The sequence below is a fragment of the Aythya ferina genome (assembly GCF_964211825.1).
Source record: "Aythya ferina genome assembly, chromosome: 6".
Taxonomy (NCBI): domain Eukaryota; kingdom Metazoa; phylum Chordata; class Aves; order Anseriformes; family Anatidae; genus Aythya; species Aythya ferina.
The window spans coordinates 21191696-21208429 of record NC_140303.1 but is presented as its reverse complement, the minus strand read 5'-3'; the positions used below and the strand labels follow the sequence as shown (position 1 = coordinate 21208429).

At 36.1% G+C, this 16734-nt stretch overlaps 1 protein-coding gene across 6 annotated transcripts in view; it reads right to left on the bottom strand.

The window, feature by feature from the left end:
* Nucleotides 1-16734, bottom strand: part of TLK1 (tousled like kinase 1) — a 68045-nt gene that overhangs the window by 5314 nt on the left and 45997 nt on the right. For all 6 annotated transcript variants that reach the window (XM_084524459.1, XM_084524460.1, XM_084524455.1 and 3 more), the window contains 7 exons: nucleotides 12817-12883; nucleotides 9168-9265; nucleotides 5128-5209; nucleotides 4756-4847; nucleotides 4580-4669; nucleotides 3631-3800; nucleotides 2397-2532 (listed from right to left, as the gene is read on the bottom strand). In XM_084524459.1, coding sequence (XP_084380585.1) covers nucleotides 2397-2532; nucleotides 3631-3800; nucleotides 4580-4669; nucleotides 4756-4847; nucleotides 5128-5209; nucleotides 9168-9265; nucleotides 12817-12883 — 735 coding nt within the window. The remainder of the gene's footprint in view (nucleotides 1-2396; nucleotides 2533-3630; nucleotides 3801-4579; nucleotides 4670-4755; nucleotides 4848-5127; nucleotides 5210-9167; nucleotides 9266-12816; nucleotides 12884-16734) is intronic.

Genomic DNA, 16734 nt, shown 5'->3' with positions numbered 1-16734 from the left:
AAATGTCAGCAAGTACATGTATGCAATCACTAGAACTTGTTCAAATATCAGATTCTACAAATGCTTCATATACCACCTCTGATTTTTTGACAACTGTACAGTTACCTTATGATCTCATTCCAACACTTCACACACCCTTCAGAACTGATGTTACAATTTTTTGCATAGTCTTTCAAACAGAGGGCCTATTCTTTACCTAAACCACTAATCATCATTTGTTTTTCAAGTATTGGGATCCTACGTTAAATATATGCCTTCTTCCTCTTTCAGCATGAGAAAAAATGAAAGCTATACAGGGCATATTACAGCAAGGCCTGCGTAGGAATCATAGCTAACATACATGTGGCTTCAAAGATACTTTACCTAAGTTTTCAGTAAGAATGATGACATTAATCAGAGAGGTATATGGTAGACAAAGGTCACTTACTTCCATTCTTACAATCTGCATGAAGCCATATTAAAAAGGCTGAAAGTTGAGTAAGTTCCTATGCCATCTCTGAATTAGGAAAGAACTAGTGAAATGGATTCTCCTTTAAAAAACAAATAAATCTTCCAAATTATCAAGCTGAGGGCAGTTAAATATTAATGACTGTAATATTCAAAATTTAAAAATGCTTAAAAACCTATTACAACAATTACAGACCAAACATTCTTTCATCAACAGCATGTAAGTTTTTAGAAAAAATCTTGAAGGAATGGTTGTGAAAATGGAAATAAGCAGAAAGATGAGACAAGAATGCAACATGAATATGAACTTCACACAACATCACAAAATCTATTCTGGAATACTAGTGTGCAATTCTGATTGTAACATTAAAAGAAGATGGTCTTGAATTGATTCAAGTGCAGAGAAAAACTACTGAGATGATCTGAAGATGGAAAGCCTCCAACTCAGAGAAAAACCAAAGAATATAAAAACACAATAGAGCAATTACTCTATCAGGAAGGGAAACAACCTATTTCAGAGGAGAACACTGTTGGTGCAGGAACAAACAAGTATAAACTGGCTACAAGTAAACACAGGCTGTAAATTAGAAGATTAGGTTTCTAATTATCATAAAACTGAGGTTACAGAACAGACTTCAAATCAGATTACTGGGGACAAAGCACTAAATTCAATACAAACGACTAAGTTTACAGAATATATTATGTGACCTGACTACTTGGAAGGAGAGGTAACTGGACCCAATGACTGAAAGTATCTTTCCCAGTACTATACTACTAAATTTGTGTGATTGGTTTTACACATACAGATTCCCACATCTAACTCACTCAAAACTTTCCTTAACGAAGATTTTGGGCTCATAAAAAGTGATTCATCACAAATCCATAATGCTCAAAGACCATTTTTGATCTCCCAGTTCACAGCACTGCCAGTGCATGTGTTATTTTAGATGAAATCCAACAGAAAAAATTTTTGAATCGTGTTCCTACAGTTAAATACTTAACGTTAAAGTAGGTGGAATATTAAGGAAAATAGCAAAACAGTGTAACACTTCCAAAATGCTTTAACTTAAATAATTGTCTTTTCACAGCACATACACATTTTAGTTACTGAACAAGTATGCGTTTTTTTTCCTAAAAATTCTGAAGGAAAATAGAAAAAATGTTATGTACAACTTTCAAATATGGGAAAAATGCAATATTAAAGAGGAACGACACTGGCTTCTCTGTTTACAGTTAGGTTTCAGCTTCAGACTGTATTCTTGCTACAGGCAGAAACAAGGAGAAAAAGAGCAAATGAATTCACAAACTAATAACATGGTCTATGTAGGCTTTCTACTTCAGTCACCCTGACACAACCACCATGCACTCAGGCCCAAAGAGCTACTGTGCCAAAAAAGAAGGTGCATCTTCAGAAAGTGAATTTGAACAACAGCTTTTCTGTAAGCAACAAAATGTTTTTTTTTTGTCATTCCTATTCTCTAGGCAGCTCCAAAATTTCAGGTTTTGGGATAAGCATGTGGGTACACAGAAAACAAGTCACAGCTGCTGAGCTCTCATTAACCTTTAGGATGAAAGAGTAAATGCTCTTTTGTCCTAAGGACATTACCTTCTGGTAATCCCTGCTCTAAGATTTCCAAAGACTAAGCACCCACACTTAATCATCACAGCTCTGTCAAACGTCTTCAACCACCTGCAGCCAAAGATTAAACACCTGCTTCTTCTGGGAAACCATATTATCAATCACAGAGATCTTTTCCACATTGTATATATACTTACGGCATCATCCTGTCTTATTTGAGAATATCAAGATCCACCGTACTGCGTAAGAATCTTTGTCACCCATGTGAGTATTTTTAATCCTAGCTATCTATAGGAATTAGCTATGAAACCATTTCTTAAGTCTGAACAATGACCCAGAGTCTGAACAATAAAATCAAACCAGGCATTACCAATAAGTTCCTGCTCCCTGGGAAGTTAAATCCATTCCATCCACACCGTAGCTATCATCATCCATTATTTTGGACAGACCAAAATCAGTAATTTTTATTTCTCCACACGCTGTTCCATCTACAAGAAGGATATTACCTAAACAGGGGGAGGAAAAAAAGTTGTTTCACTTTTTTATAAAGCTCAAAAAAAAAGCTATCAGAATGCTTAATTTTTAAAACTACACTCAATTCTCAGGAACATTCAACTTAATGAGGGGTCAGTGACAACTTCATATCATTTGTATATTCTCAGGTCTAGACTGACTTGACTATGACACATTTTAGTGCAGTCTCAAGAACTCTCTATGTTATCATCATCATCTGAAATGGCTCCCTCAACCGGGAGCTAGCTGGACACCGAGGAAACAGCAAAGTGTAGCAGTATACTAGTCATAATGAAGTTGCATATTTTTCTGTGCAAAACAAATCCTACCCTACACATTTCAGGGTTTGCGTATGACACAAAATAGTGCCAAAACATTATTGTAATAATGTGCTAAGAATCTAACTCCATGTGTTAGAGTTGTACAGCAATTTCTTGACACAGAAGTTATTTGATGAGGTTCCTCTAAAAAGAGAACAAAAAATAAGGAGACTAAGAATACATTTGGTACAATGCCATAATATGAAATCTATTATTCCATAATAGAAATCTATACGAACAACTTACTACATAGTAGCAAGCAAACAGCCTGGCACTACTAGACCCAACGTTTTAAAAAAAAAAAAAAAAAAAAAAAAAAAAAAAAAGTTCCGTAAAGTCCTGGTTGGAAATGCTTATCCTCAGCTGCAGAAAGCGATTGATTACTTGTTTTAATCCTTTACAGGCTAAGAAATACATAAGGGAAAAATTATTTACAAATCAGCATTACACCATGATCAGACAGGACTGAGCCAATTAATGATCTTATCTGCTTACGTTGTAAATGCTTATGTACATATCTATGTGGTCTATGATTTTTTCCGACAAAGTGAAATCAAAATAATACAAGGGAGAAAGGTTATTACAGACATTTTTCTAAAGAAAAGGCATTTGATTTTTACAATAAAATCAGAAAGAGAAATACCCGTTTTTCAGTTGACTAAAATAAACCTGATACACAGAAGATAATTTTGTTATTTTCAATCATGAATTACAAATAAAATAAGGATAAAAAAGGGGCTGACATTTTCAATTTTATCATTCCTCATTTACCTGGTTTAAGATCATAGTGTATAATAGGGGGCTTGATCTCATTGAGATACCGTAGTGCATTTACTATTTGCATTACAATGGACCTAGCTTCCTTCTCTGACATCAATTTATGTTGCTTGAGATAGAAATCCAAGTCATTGCCTTCACAGTATTCTAACACCGTGCAAAACCTAGGGCAGAATTTAGAGAGACAAAATTAAATGATGTATCAAACTACAAGATCAGAGATATGACAACCTAGTTTGATATGGACAAGCTTAACAACGGCTGCCTGAATATTAAACTATATGAGTGAAATCGTTAGTAAAACACAAGGCATAACCATTAGCTTATGAAACCTGACATCAATCAGAACATTCATATTCACCAAACAGGAAAATGCTTCCCTACTAAAGAGAGAGATAAAGTATGAAAAACAAAACAAAACAAACAGAAAAGCCCTACCAACCTAACTCACACTTATTTATGCAGTCATATTTCTCTGTAGAAAAGATATATTCATTATTGTGACACAAAATTTCATGCCCAGTGACCATTGGCCACACTTAGGCTACCAAGGCTCCTGATGGTATCTAGTCTTGGAAACTTAAGCTACAGCATTTCCGGGCTGCCCTCCAGCAGCCCTTGCTCTGCCCAAAAGCATTACAACACTGTATATTCCCTTTCATCCTCTGAACACCCTGTAGAGTTTGCTAGTCAGGTGTTACAAAACGGTGTTTACATCACTTTATAGAAGGTCTGCAATATTTATCCGATACAAAATTCTGAAACTCATGTTGTTTTTTCGTTTGTTGTTTTTGTTTGTTTTTTGACATCACCCTAAGAAAACCCTAAACATTTTGGCTGAAAGCAAGAACATATTCTTTTTGTTCAAATATTCTTCATTTCTGTTTATACAATACCAACAATCCTTGTCAATTTTTAGGAAATACTTATTTCATGTACGTACGTATCTGTATCCAAGGAGAAGTAGTCATATAGTTTAACTATCCGGGGGTGATCCAGTTCTTTGTGTATTCTATACTCTCTGCAGGCATGTCTAAAAGAAGATGGATACATTAATCTTCCACAATCAATAAAACACTATTCAATTTAACATACGAAGCGTAAGTCATTAATATTTACTTGTGGTAGTTTTCTTTCTTTTCATCTCTCCAGCTTTTGTTAAGCTGGTGAATCTTCACAGCAGCATATCTTTGTTCATAAAGATCAAAAGCCTAAAAAAGAAACCCACAAATATGGGAAAGTTATAACCAAAAATAACACCCAACAGAAAGGAAAAAAACTGTCATGTAATTCTCATGTCTACTGTAATGCTAATTCCTTCCACGCATTAATAAAGGAGTTTGTTCAACCTCTGTTTAAAGAGTACACCACCATGTTAAAATCTTCCTGTTTATTCATATCCCTCAACACCCCTCTGCCCCACTCCCCAAATTTCAATGTACAAAAATATATGACTCAAACATTAGATTTAGCAGACTAAACACACTCTACCTTGTACACTTCACTGAAGCCACCTCGGCCAAGTAAGTGGAGTAACAAATACCGTTCATTCAACGTGGGGTGATCTTTAAACCTTGAAAGAAAAAATAATAATTTAATTCTGTTTAAGGTACACAGTCATAGCCTAAAATTTAAATCTCTTAGTATTACTTCTCAAGCAGCTCAAACAGAACTTCTCTATTAGTGATACCTAACATGCTGAATAATATTTCACTATGTGCAACTTTATAGAACTATACAACGCAGTCAATTTCAGTACCTGCCGACTACTCAGCAAACAACTGCTATCACAACACCATCATCAAATCACACCATTCTGACAAACTTTTGTCATTTTTTATTTTTTATGAAGATAAGAAAAACACCCTTAACCCACTCACTGTAAACACTGTTCTTGTGATGAGTCAGAGAAAATACTATTCTGCGTTGTCTTTTTTTTTTTTTTTTTTTTTTTTTTGAAACTAAACCACTGCCTATCAACAACAGTGATCATTGTCAATGTCAGCAACAGTAATAACAGTCGAGTCTGCATTCTCTCCATAGCATGAGTTCTGCTTCTAGGCTGTCTGAAAAATCAGAAGTGAGCAAAGAATTTCAGAACATTTTCCAACCTTTCAATCCGTTCATTTATCCTTGGCTAATAAATATGCCCAGAAACCCTCTAACAGTAATATTCTAAACACAGGTGAATATTGCTTTGCAACCTGTATCACTAGAGGGCTGCTGTTCTCTTCCCTATCATCCTACATGTATCCTGCTGAAATCCCAAACTCTTCCTCTACATAAAGGTTAATGAGATGGGAACCAAGGACTCTCTGCTCGCTGTGCCAAATTTGTTAGATGTCAGCTTTCGTTTTCTGGAACAGATAAGGAAGATATACTTCCTTATTTTACACATATACATGTGTGTATATATATGTATATATAAATTGACTTTATACAAGGCTGAGAAGTTAAAAAATAACCAACAGCAGTACACAAGAAAACATACCAAAGACTGAGTATCTGCACATACTCTTATCAAAAGCAGGAAGGAAAAATGCCTTCCAAATGTAAAATGATGCTGAAAGATACAGAAAAGGACCACACTCTCTGCTAAAACATGAAGATGACAAAACAAATCTCTCCATACAGTCATCCAGAGTCTGACTGCTCATGTTTGCAACACAGGGAAGAAAAAAAAATAGTGAAGGATTCAGAGAGAGATGATAATAACTGCTGGAACTCTTTGGGGGTTTGTTAGATGAAAACACATTTCTTATCAGCTTCCAAAATCCTAGTAAGCTGAGCTGGTGACTTGATTGTCTTTCTACAACAAACGGGATTTCAGAGTTTACACTTTTGAAATATGGATTTTTAGTAAAGCTCTTCAGAGATAAAAGAAACTAGGTAAATATTTAGGTAATATTAGGTAAGATTTTATGAATTCTAGTAGTAAATGACATGAACAAAACAAATGTTTGCAAGTCTCTTCACTCACAGTGACAGGTGACCTCACAGGGTCATAGACCTCACAAAGCCTGATAGGCTCTATAATTCTATCACATTTTCAGTACAATGATGAGATACCTATACTCCTAAATTTAGAGCCAGCTGCTAATTAAACTGCATTGAAAACCTTAAGGAAGGTTAATACATATTTGAATGTTAAAGTTTTGATTCTTTTTAAAAATCATAAATAATAAGCAACACATTCAGTACAGATTAAATAAATTTAGAGGTATAATAATTATGAGAGTGATGTTATGTGATCAGTAGCCCATTTCTTCAAACCACTCTTGAAAATTTTAAATTAATGTTTTCTTGGTCCTTCTATGACATCTATGCCTCTAGTAGGACCAGTAGCGAGAACCTTTCCACCTCCCCCCTCCACTGCTGCCTCTGCTAACCCTGTGTGGCTCTCCATGACTCAGAACCAGCACCCTGCTGGTAGCCCCGGCATCTCACAAGCTCTCAGCCCAGACAGGGAAGCCTTAACCTCTACCCTCCACTTTTTCTATTCTCCCAGTGTAGTTGTAACATACAAGTTTACTCATCTTTTTTCTGGGCAATACAAAATTTCCTACATTTTGTTGTTAAGCCTGGGACCCCAAACAGATAAGTTTGCAGAATCCTTCATGTTTGGGAGGCTTAAGGGGGGACATGCATGTGTAGAGTGATGTGAAGGGGAAGGCTTCAACAAGAAAGAGGGCTCAGCCTCAGACCCCAGGTGGAAGTTGAAAACCCGGCAGGATTTGTGTCAGGACCCAAAGGCCACTTCACTTCAGAACCCACTCTTATCAAGTGGCTGAGACCCAAGTAATATTAGGAAAAGACAGCAGGGGCTGCAGACCTAAATGACTTCCCCATTGCTTCTGTCTTCTGTATTACACTTGTAAGTTGCAGCTTGGCTACTTGGCAAATATTCAGGTCTAACTCTGCCACTTCTCCCTCCCCCAACCAAAACCCCAAAAATATGAAAACTAAGTAGAAAGCTTTTAATTTTGTATCACAAAGTATGCCAACATGGACTGGAAAAAGAAGTAAAGGTGCTTGTCTGTGTCCTGTAACTGTTTTCAAGGGGGACTAATTTGGGCACGTTTTGTCCCTGTCCTTCCTACGCAATGTTTACACGGACACACAACCTGATCATTTTTGCTGTGGTATTTATTCCTTCTTGTTGAATTATTTTTTTTAAACTTCTTATGCCAACATTGAGGATTAACAGTGGTTAGCATTTTAGCATTTAACATGCAAAACAACACGTTTATTTTTATTTTGTTGTAGGACATTTATTTTCAAAAGGAAATATTCTGCCACCAAAGTGTAAGCATCAACACCCATTATTTTTCATAACCAAAACAATGTCACAACATCAATTTAGCTATCAATTAGCACTATAGCCACATGGTAACAAAATTTTTCTGTATTCCCTGAGGGTATGGGGACCATTACAACAGCAGAAAACAATTTAATGTCTTGTCGCTTTAATGTTCAGAAATCTTACTGTATATATAAATCTACTGTGTCTAAAAAGCAAAAATTAAAGCCCTCAAGTCCTAAGGCTACTGTTCCATAAACATTTACTAGTGCAGAAAGAAACAAGCCCAGTCCTGCTATTTCCTTCCCCATGGCTGCTCATTCCACCCTTGTGTTGCCCTCTCTCCTCATGGCAGCATAAGCATTTGTGCAATGAGGGGCAAAGAACTAGGCCAGGAGTTTGATTGATATGGTGTTAAAATTAATCCAGAAAAAGAAACCACAGGAGCTGGAAATTTAACTTGGATCAACTTCCAGCATCTGTTCCCTACAGAAATGCTATTGCTAGCATGTGAAAAGAAAAAGGGCAAGTGCATAAGGAAACAGTAGATAGGCAGAACTGGTTTCTTTCAAGCAACAGTGCCAGCTTTAACTTCTGGTGGAACTGTGGTGTTAATGTTTGTATTCTCCACCATGGAAAACACACTTACTTTATTACTTATGTAATTACTTTGGAATCTACATAGTTAAAGCAAATTTTAAACGTCAATTCAACGTTATGATAAATTGCCATGCAAGCTGAAGTACAGAGTAACATTTAACTGAACTCAAAATACTTTGCATTTATCTTTTTACTATCAGGTACCTGTGCAATATGTAAATTACAGTGCAATAAAACTAAAACTAATTTTAACTGCATCATAAAATCTCTGCTCTGACATCAAACCTCCCCACCATTTTCTTGCATTACTGTCAGCTAAGGAAATTGCATTAGGTTCCCTTACAAGATTTTTTATTTAACCTAGTAACATGAAAAGTCTTGAAAGTTTTAACTTTCTTGCATTATAATCTGTGTGTGTGTGTTATTTCCTGCATATTCAATAAAACTGTTAACTTAAAAACTGGCAACCTTTCTATTTGGCAAAGTTTAAATGATTTATATATATATATATATATATATATATATATTCAAAGAAAAATTTATCAACCTGCTTCTTTCTTATAGGTAAAATTGGATGTTAGCTCATTATATTAAAAGTAAACATGCAAAATAAAGACATTAGGTCTCTTACTGTGAGTTATCCTCATTATTTATTCTTTTCAGTTCTCTTATGTGAAGATTTCTAACTCTTTCCAAACGTTCAAGTTCTGCTTGTATTTCAGCTTCCTCCTGAAAATGAAAAGAATGAAAGATAAAAGCTCATTTACTCCCCATTTGAAAAGGATATTTTTACCCCTGCATCAATACTAGTGGTAATAGAGGAACATAACATTATAAAACCCTGCTGAACTGGAAGCACTGTTTTTCTCTTAAAGCCTGAAAAATTCAGAGAGATAAGGCAAAAGCCTGTTTCAAGGAACCTTCTGTCCATGAACCCACAGGTAATGGGATGTTCATAGTTTTGTTCTGCACTGTAGGGATGCTATTCAAAATGAGAGGCAGCTGGGTTTTGTACCTCAGCCAAGGAGAGAAATTATCTGGGAAGCGGTCTGAAATTGATGTACAATGAAGAAAAAATTGAGATATGTGCAGTTACAGATTTTGTACAAACTGGCAGATTAAGAAAAGATGTCTGAAATATTTTGAGGCTGAAGCACAAACCAAAAAAAAAAGAATAAATCATTACAGCAGAAGTGCTCTAAAGGTGTTGATATAAAACACCAAAACCAAGCTAATTTCGAAAGATTTTTTCATTTCTATCTTGTTAAAATTACAAATGCAGAACATGTGTTGCCTAAAATTTCAAATGCAATTTCTAAAGTACATACACCTAGGACATTCCCTAATCCTGGCACTTAGAATTATGTCATTTTTATGCTACGTATCAAACAGCACTGAAATATCTATTCAGATTTTCAGATTCTCCCTGCCTCCAAAAACGTAAAGAATGCACAGTGCCTAATTTGTGTAAACCAGCATATTTATACTTGAAGCAAAAAACATATACTCATTGAAACACACTGTAGAAAGTGTTGCATTTATTTCAGAGTTAGTACCTATAGGACCTGAAAGTTTGGAAAAAAAAAAGAGACAAAATTAGTCTGTACATGAAAGCTAATAATTATGGATTTATTCTAGCTGAAAAGGAGAAAGAAGGCCTTGCATTTGATATGTTTTTTTTTGTTTTGTTTTTCCCAGCAGTGCCTGTGGAAGCAGCGCCCCACACCATCTCTTGTTATTTTGGCACAGCTATTTGTACATGGTGAACCAGACTGGAAAACTAATCAATCTCTTCTTTAAAAGTAAAAAAAATAAAAAAATAAATTGCAAGCCTTGCAAAAAAACATTTATTTTTTGAAAGAAGCTAGATCAGTTTTCTGATCCAATTTATATTGTAACTTCACATTCTGGCAGTGCTGGTGAAGGCAACAGGGCAACAAGTCATGGCATAAGGGAATAGAGGTGTAAGTCAGCACAGGGGAGATAAAATACTTTAAAGATGGTATTTCCAAAAACTGTACATCGTAAAACCTTATCCTGAAACAACAACTGTATTTATATAACCTAGAACATACATTAATTAAATGAGTAAATTCAGAAAGATTTCAGTTAATATCCTGGATCCCTCCTGTGATAACCTAAGGGAAAAACAAACAAACAAACAAAAAAATACCACACCATCATCATCCCAAACAAGACATTAGATGAACCTCAATTCAAATAAAGAAACTCAAATCCCTTATAATTTGAAATTTGGACTAAGTAACACTAATCTGAGAGCAAATCGAGGTGTATTATTTGTTTTTCCTAATGTGTACTGTCACATGTTTTTTTGTTTGTTTATATAATGTTAAACTTTTTCATATTTAGATTCATCCTTGCAGTTCTCCATTAAATATCCTGAAATGATATGCAGTTCCTCATAACCCATTAGTCTTCTATAAAGAATTCAAGCCCTTCTCCCCCCCCAAAAAAAGGCCACACACTTACACACACACAATTGTCTATGTTCTTCCCAAAGGCTGACAAAAAAACACACATCAGTTATGCCTCTTTTGGGCTTTTTTGTTCATATATTATGCAATTCAGTGGTTCTCAAAATGTGGTTCATAGGCTAATGTTAGTCCAAAGAGAACTGGCTGGTTGCATTGTTTCCAGCTGTTATTTAGGACACTCAGGCTGTGAATACCTTTAAGCAAGAATGAACCAGCTTAGCTGCCTCAGGTCAGTGCTATATAAAAGGAAGTGAGAAAACAAGAGTCTCTCTCCAGGACCAAAGCTTCTAGTTGGAAAAGAATTTCCTGGGGAGCAGAAGGAAAAAGAGAACTGGTGGTGGCAGCATGTACAGGGCACCAAAAATAAGAGCACCAGGAAAGCATCTGGAGAGTGAAAAGGAAGAGGAGCAGACAGCAAAACAGCATATGCAGAAGGAAAGAATAAATGTAACCAGCAATGAAGCACTAGGGAATATATCCATGTACAAAGATAAAAATATTTTTCTTTGTTAACAACAAAATCTGTATCACCCATAAGAATTAAAATGCAATAATGTATTTTTATTATTATTTTCAGATTTATTCAAACTTGGTTTCTAAGAAATCGTATTTATTTCCCCTCTGGCATTCAGTCAAGTAATTTTTTTTTCTTATACAGAGCATACTTTAGCATTGATGCTAAAGGTGAAAAACAATTTGGGGATTAAACAAATTTGGAACAGCTTCTTTTATTAGTCACTCGAAATTTCCAATAGATTTCAAAATAGTTAAAGCATGGAAAAGAATACAAAATTTCCTAACAGAATTTCATATGAAGCTGGTGCTATTTCTACAGCATTAACAGTGAAGGGCAAACTGGGCAGTCTACACTGTAGGGCCAACAAGTTTGTATGCAAATTCCTTACCACAGATTCAAGTATTTCATATTCTTTGATTAACAGTATCAGTGTTTTCACATGGTGGCCCAGCTCCGTTTAATCACAGTAGGATTTGTAACAGGTTATTTGTACAACTGAAGAGAACAAGCCAGAAACAGACTCTTGCCATGTTTCAAGGGGAAAAACACAATGACCTGTTTTGATGAAACATCTCAATAGCTACTGCTCAGCAGATAAAGTATCTGTCTACTCAAACTGAATTATCTCTAGAGTTTCATTTATTTCTACATTTTAGTGTTACTTTCCTTCCACACTTGTTGAGATATTTCTGCCTTCTTCAACAGTCACTCCTTTTCAAAGGCTATTCTTCAAAAGCCTTACTTGAATAAGCAATAGCTTGTTAATATCATAACTACTTCATTACACAGATTTATTAGAATGGATTTAATAAAAAAGCAGTACTAGATTTTTTTCAGAAGTCAGAAACTGGAATAAAGTATCTGTCAGCACATATCATTTAAGAGGCAAAGAGGAGGTTTTCCATAAAACTAGGAAAATTCTATTCTCTCTTACTACAGGTAATATGCTAACTGGTAACAACTGAAATGTATACTGTAGATAATCAAAACATGGTATTTATTCAGAACTACCATGTCCCATACATTGGATCTTTTTAAAGATTAAAAACAAATGTAAAAAGGCTACATAACAGATTTGGTTGACTCCACATTCTCAACTCTAAAATGAGATCAGTAGTGGCAGTTACATCTCTGTTACAAGGATTCACTGTTATTCCCTTGTACTCCCAATGCTTATGGCAAGGAAGCCCTCTCCTTATTTTAATAGTACTAGTCTTCATGGTTCACGACATGCCCCCAGAATGTTAAAAAACAGACCATATACATACCTTTTTGAGATGTCCTAATCGAAGTTTGAAAATTTCTTCCTGTTCGTGATACTCTGCTAGAGTCAAACTGAAAAAAAAAACAAAACAAAACAAAACCAAAAAAAACTTATTTACTATTCTTACTTAAATGCTACAGTAAGCAGAGCAACTTATGCTAATTATTTATAACCATGGTATCAAAAGGTACATTTTTATGAAAAGGTACATTTTTGAACCATTTGAACACCTTTGTTTGTAATTTCAGAGTGAAAACATACCTACAGAATGCCTTTGTCTGGTGTTCTGGAACATTAACTGCCTCTCCCAATAGACTCTAGCTGTTCTCCCAGACAGCCTGTTAGATTACCTGGATGCATTCTAAATCATCTCACCGCCCTAGTATTTCAGCTGATGCTTCATTGCTTGGTTCTCAACTCTAACATGTAATGCACCAAGAGATGGAGATACAGAAACTAACTGGATGAGATTTGTAACAGTAGATTTTTGATCCACAATTTAGAAAATGTAGTGCTAATCCACAGATTCCAAGTTCATTAACACTACATTTTGCACGAGACCATAAATTCAGTTTTGAATTGGCATACAACTCTTCATCTTGTTCTCTCTTCATCTTCCTTTCAGATAAGATTCCTGGTTACAATTAATTCAAAGGTCCCTCACTGTCTGTGGGCTTTCTAGGAGAGGTCTGTTAGCACCCAGAGGATCCAGACTGCTCATATGGACGAGTAACTAAGAAACATACTAACTGACTACATGCAGCATCCATCAACAAACAACATACTAACAACAAACATGCAGAACAGAACCGCTTAGGAATCACAAAGAAAGAAAACAAAGACACTTCAACTTCCAGGGAAGAAACCATACGTATATGATGAAGGGGGACAAGAGATTGGGGTGGGGAAGAAAAAGTATGGCTTTTACACAAATCCCTACAAATACAGGCACAAAACTAATGCTGGATGGCATACACATTTTACTTTGCCAAGATGTATTATTTGCATTATCCAAAGCTAAAGATAATAGCATAGTATGTTTTCACCAAGTCCACATTTTACTAGGTTGAATTATCAACTGTCCTGGGAAGATAAGTTATACAAATGCATAGAAAACACTCCAAGTCAGGTGAAAAAAGCACCCATGATCATGTCCTGTCCGGTTTAGAAAGAAGCCATCCTTTATTTTAAGAAGCGTCACACCAAGTTACCCTGCATCTTTCTTCCCCACTGGAATGAAAAGCAGCCATGTATCCCAACCAACCAAAATCTACAAACATGCTGAAGGCAATGGAATGAGGAAATTCACCTCTCTCCAGGAAAGTCAGAAAATCTCTCAAAGCCGTACTTTCGAACTGAACATTTATATTGTTTTCCTGACAAAATTTCCTCTGGGGAGAAGAGGAGGCATTACAGCAAATGTGAAAGGGAGCGTCTCAATAGCACAGGAAAGCTGGCAAGGCATTCCACATATAGTCCGAATGACAGCAAGAAACCTAAGAAAACAACATGCTAATTCCTGCTCTAATGATAGACCTATCAAGGACAGCATCAAGGCCAAGCTAGACAACTCACAGTAGCATCCCTGACATGTTTCCAATATTTCTACTTGAACAGCAAACTACTTGAACATGGAATAAGCTCTCAAAGAATGAATGTCAATGTGAATGAGGTTGAGTATTATTTCTTTCCAAATTCCTATGTGCAGTATAAATCACAGGTCTGTGCACTTATTTCCAGAAATGCAGATTTTGTAATGTTTGTCTCTCTCAGGTAGAATAATTTTTAGGTGGCTTAGCAAAGCCAAATCACAAGTAAAACACTGAAAATACAAAGTGTGTATCACGAAACTTTCCGGAATTTTCACTGAACACTGAAAGCACTAAAACCAAAGATCCCCTGAAAAAATAACACAATATAGGATTTTATTATTATTATTATTATTATTTTAGTTTTTTTTTTTTTTTTTAATTAAATCTCAGCTCTCTAAGTAGAGTTATGACAAAGTGCTTGGACAGCTCGAACACTTATTGCCTTCCAAAAAGTTTTTAAACAGCCCTCGAGCTCAGAGCACAAGTTAGAGGTCATATTGAAAACATTAAGATTCAAAGTCACTTTTTCCATGTGCCCATGCTATATCCCAATAAGTTACTGTTTTCTATTTTTCTATTTCCTTACAAATCTAATTTTATTAGAGACACAGCATGATTCACAGCAATTTGAAATTGTCGTTACTGACCATAGCATCTTGTAGGAAGGCATATAAAATGCTCAACTATACACAGACACAGTCGCTTTGGATTTTGTTAGGTTACTTATGAAAAACAAGACTTTATTCTTTCATATTCAGAAATATGTGTTTAAAAAAGCAGGGGTTAATTACTTTTTATCTTTATATATACTTTGCCTACATACTGCTGAATTAGCACATAACAGATAGTACAACAAAGACATGCACGTTGTCTGTTTTCTGGCCACAGGCCACCAGCCCACTGCACAGGCTGAAAACACCCAGACCAGAGTGCTTTCCACCACCTCCCACTTATGTCTACCCTCTGCCTTCTGCAGGCTGGTATCACACTGGAAGCCCCTTCTGACAGCAGAAGTCAACTACAAGATGCCATCATCCTGCAGAAGGGGCTACTCCTCCACGACCCAAGAAACACAGGACTCATCAGGCACGGAGGACAAAGATGAGAAGCGCACAGGAGAGATGGAGGCCAGCAACAGGCTGCTACCAGCCACTAAGTGCACTGAAATGGAAAATCAGGGCATGTAGAGGCATGGCATGCCATATTTATTTGTCACTGGAAGAAAGCAGGCAGCCTTCCTGGTCTGAGAGGTTTGGTACCATGATTTAAACATTTATTTTATTAGCAAAAATGAGCTTTCCAGTAGCTTAATGATGTTTTCATAGGCTAATTTATAAGACTTCGACACAGTATGCACAAGTAGACCTAACCAACCTCTGCACTTCTTCCTCAGAAGTTAGGACAAAACCTTTTTTCTGTGACCAAAACATTCTTACCAGTGGGTACCGACAACACACACTTACACAAAAACAAAATGGCCAAATGCTTCTTGGTTGTCATGACAATTAAGCCTGGCACATTTACAACAATCTCTCCTCCCACCTTTTCCCAGTTGAAAAATCGTTCTGGATACACATTAACGGCAGAACGCTGACATGCCCCAAAACAGCAATTTGCACATCCAGTACAAGCTCTTGGTTACAATTTTTGAAGTGTTCCTTTTTTGGGTCAAAACTTATTCAAGTTCCTAGAATTTCTACAAAGATGGTCAGTGAACGCCGACCAATTCAAGCCTTCCATGAGGTCTTTCTGCCATGTCCCACTTCCATTGTTCCCATGTCTGCCTTAGAAAGAGACTGCCTCAGGAAAAGAGCTGTTGTCACTTGTCCTGTAAAGCCCAGACACATTGTTGGCACTTCAATTTGAAAAAGTTTCTGAAAATATTTTTATTTGTTCCATACAGAACAGAATGCTCCCTCTAACTGATGCATTTGTTCAGCTACATTAACAAACTTTGCCAGCTCTCTCTGCTCTTCTTTTTCAAATTACGTACAGCGACAAGGACCCATGCAGACTCTCATGGACTAACTGGGTGAGCAGAGAAAGAGGCAGCTGGGAATTAAGTACAACCAACATGGCTGAAGCTGGAGAGGAAGGACTACACCACCCACACTACATAAAATGCTGCTTCTAGAATCAATTGCCTGGTAAAAAATTAAGACCTACTTCCAAAAAGTTGGGACCAGTGTTATCATCCCTGAAGTCACCAGGAATTTGGAATGGATTTTTTAAATAGACTTTTCCAGGACTATGAAGGCTACCCCTATTTCAAACACATTTTTATTCTTGAAATACATTTCAATTTATCACTTTCACATAGGACTAATAAA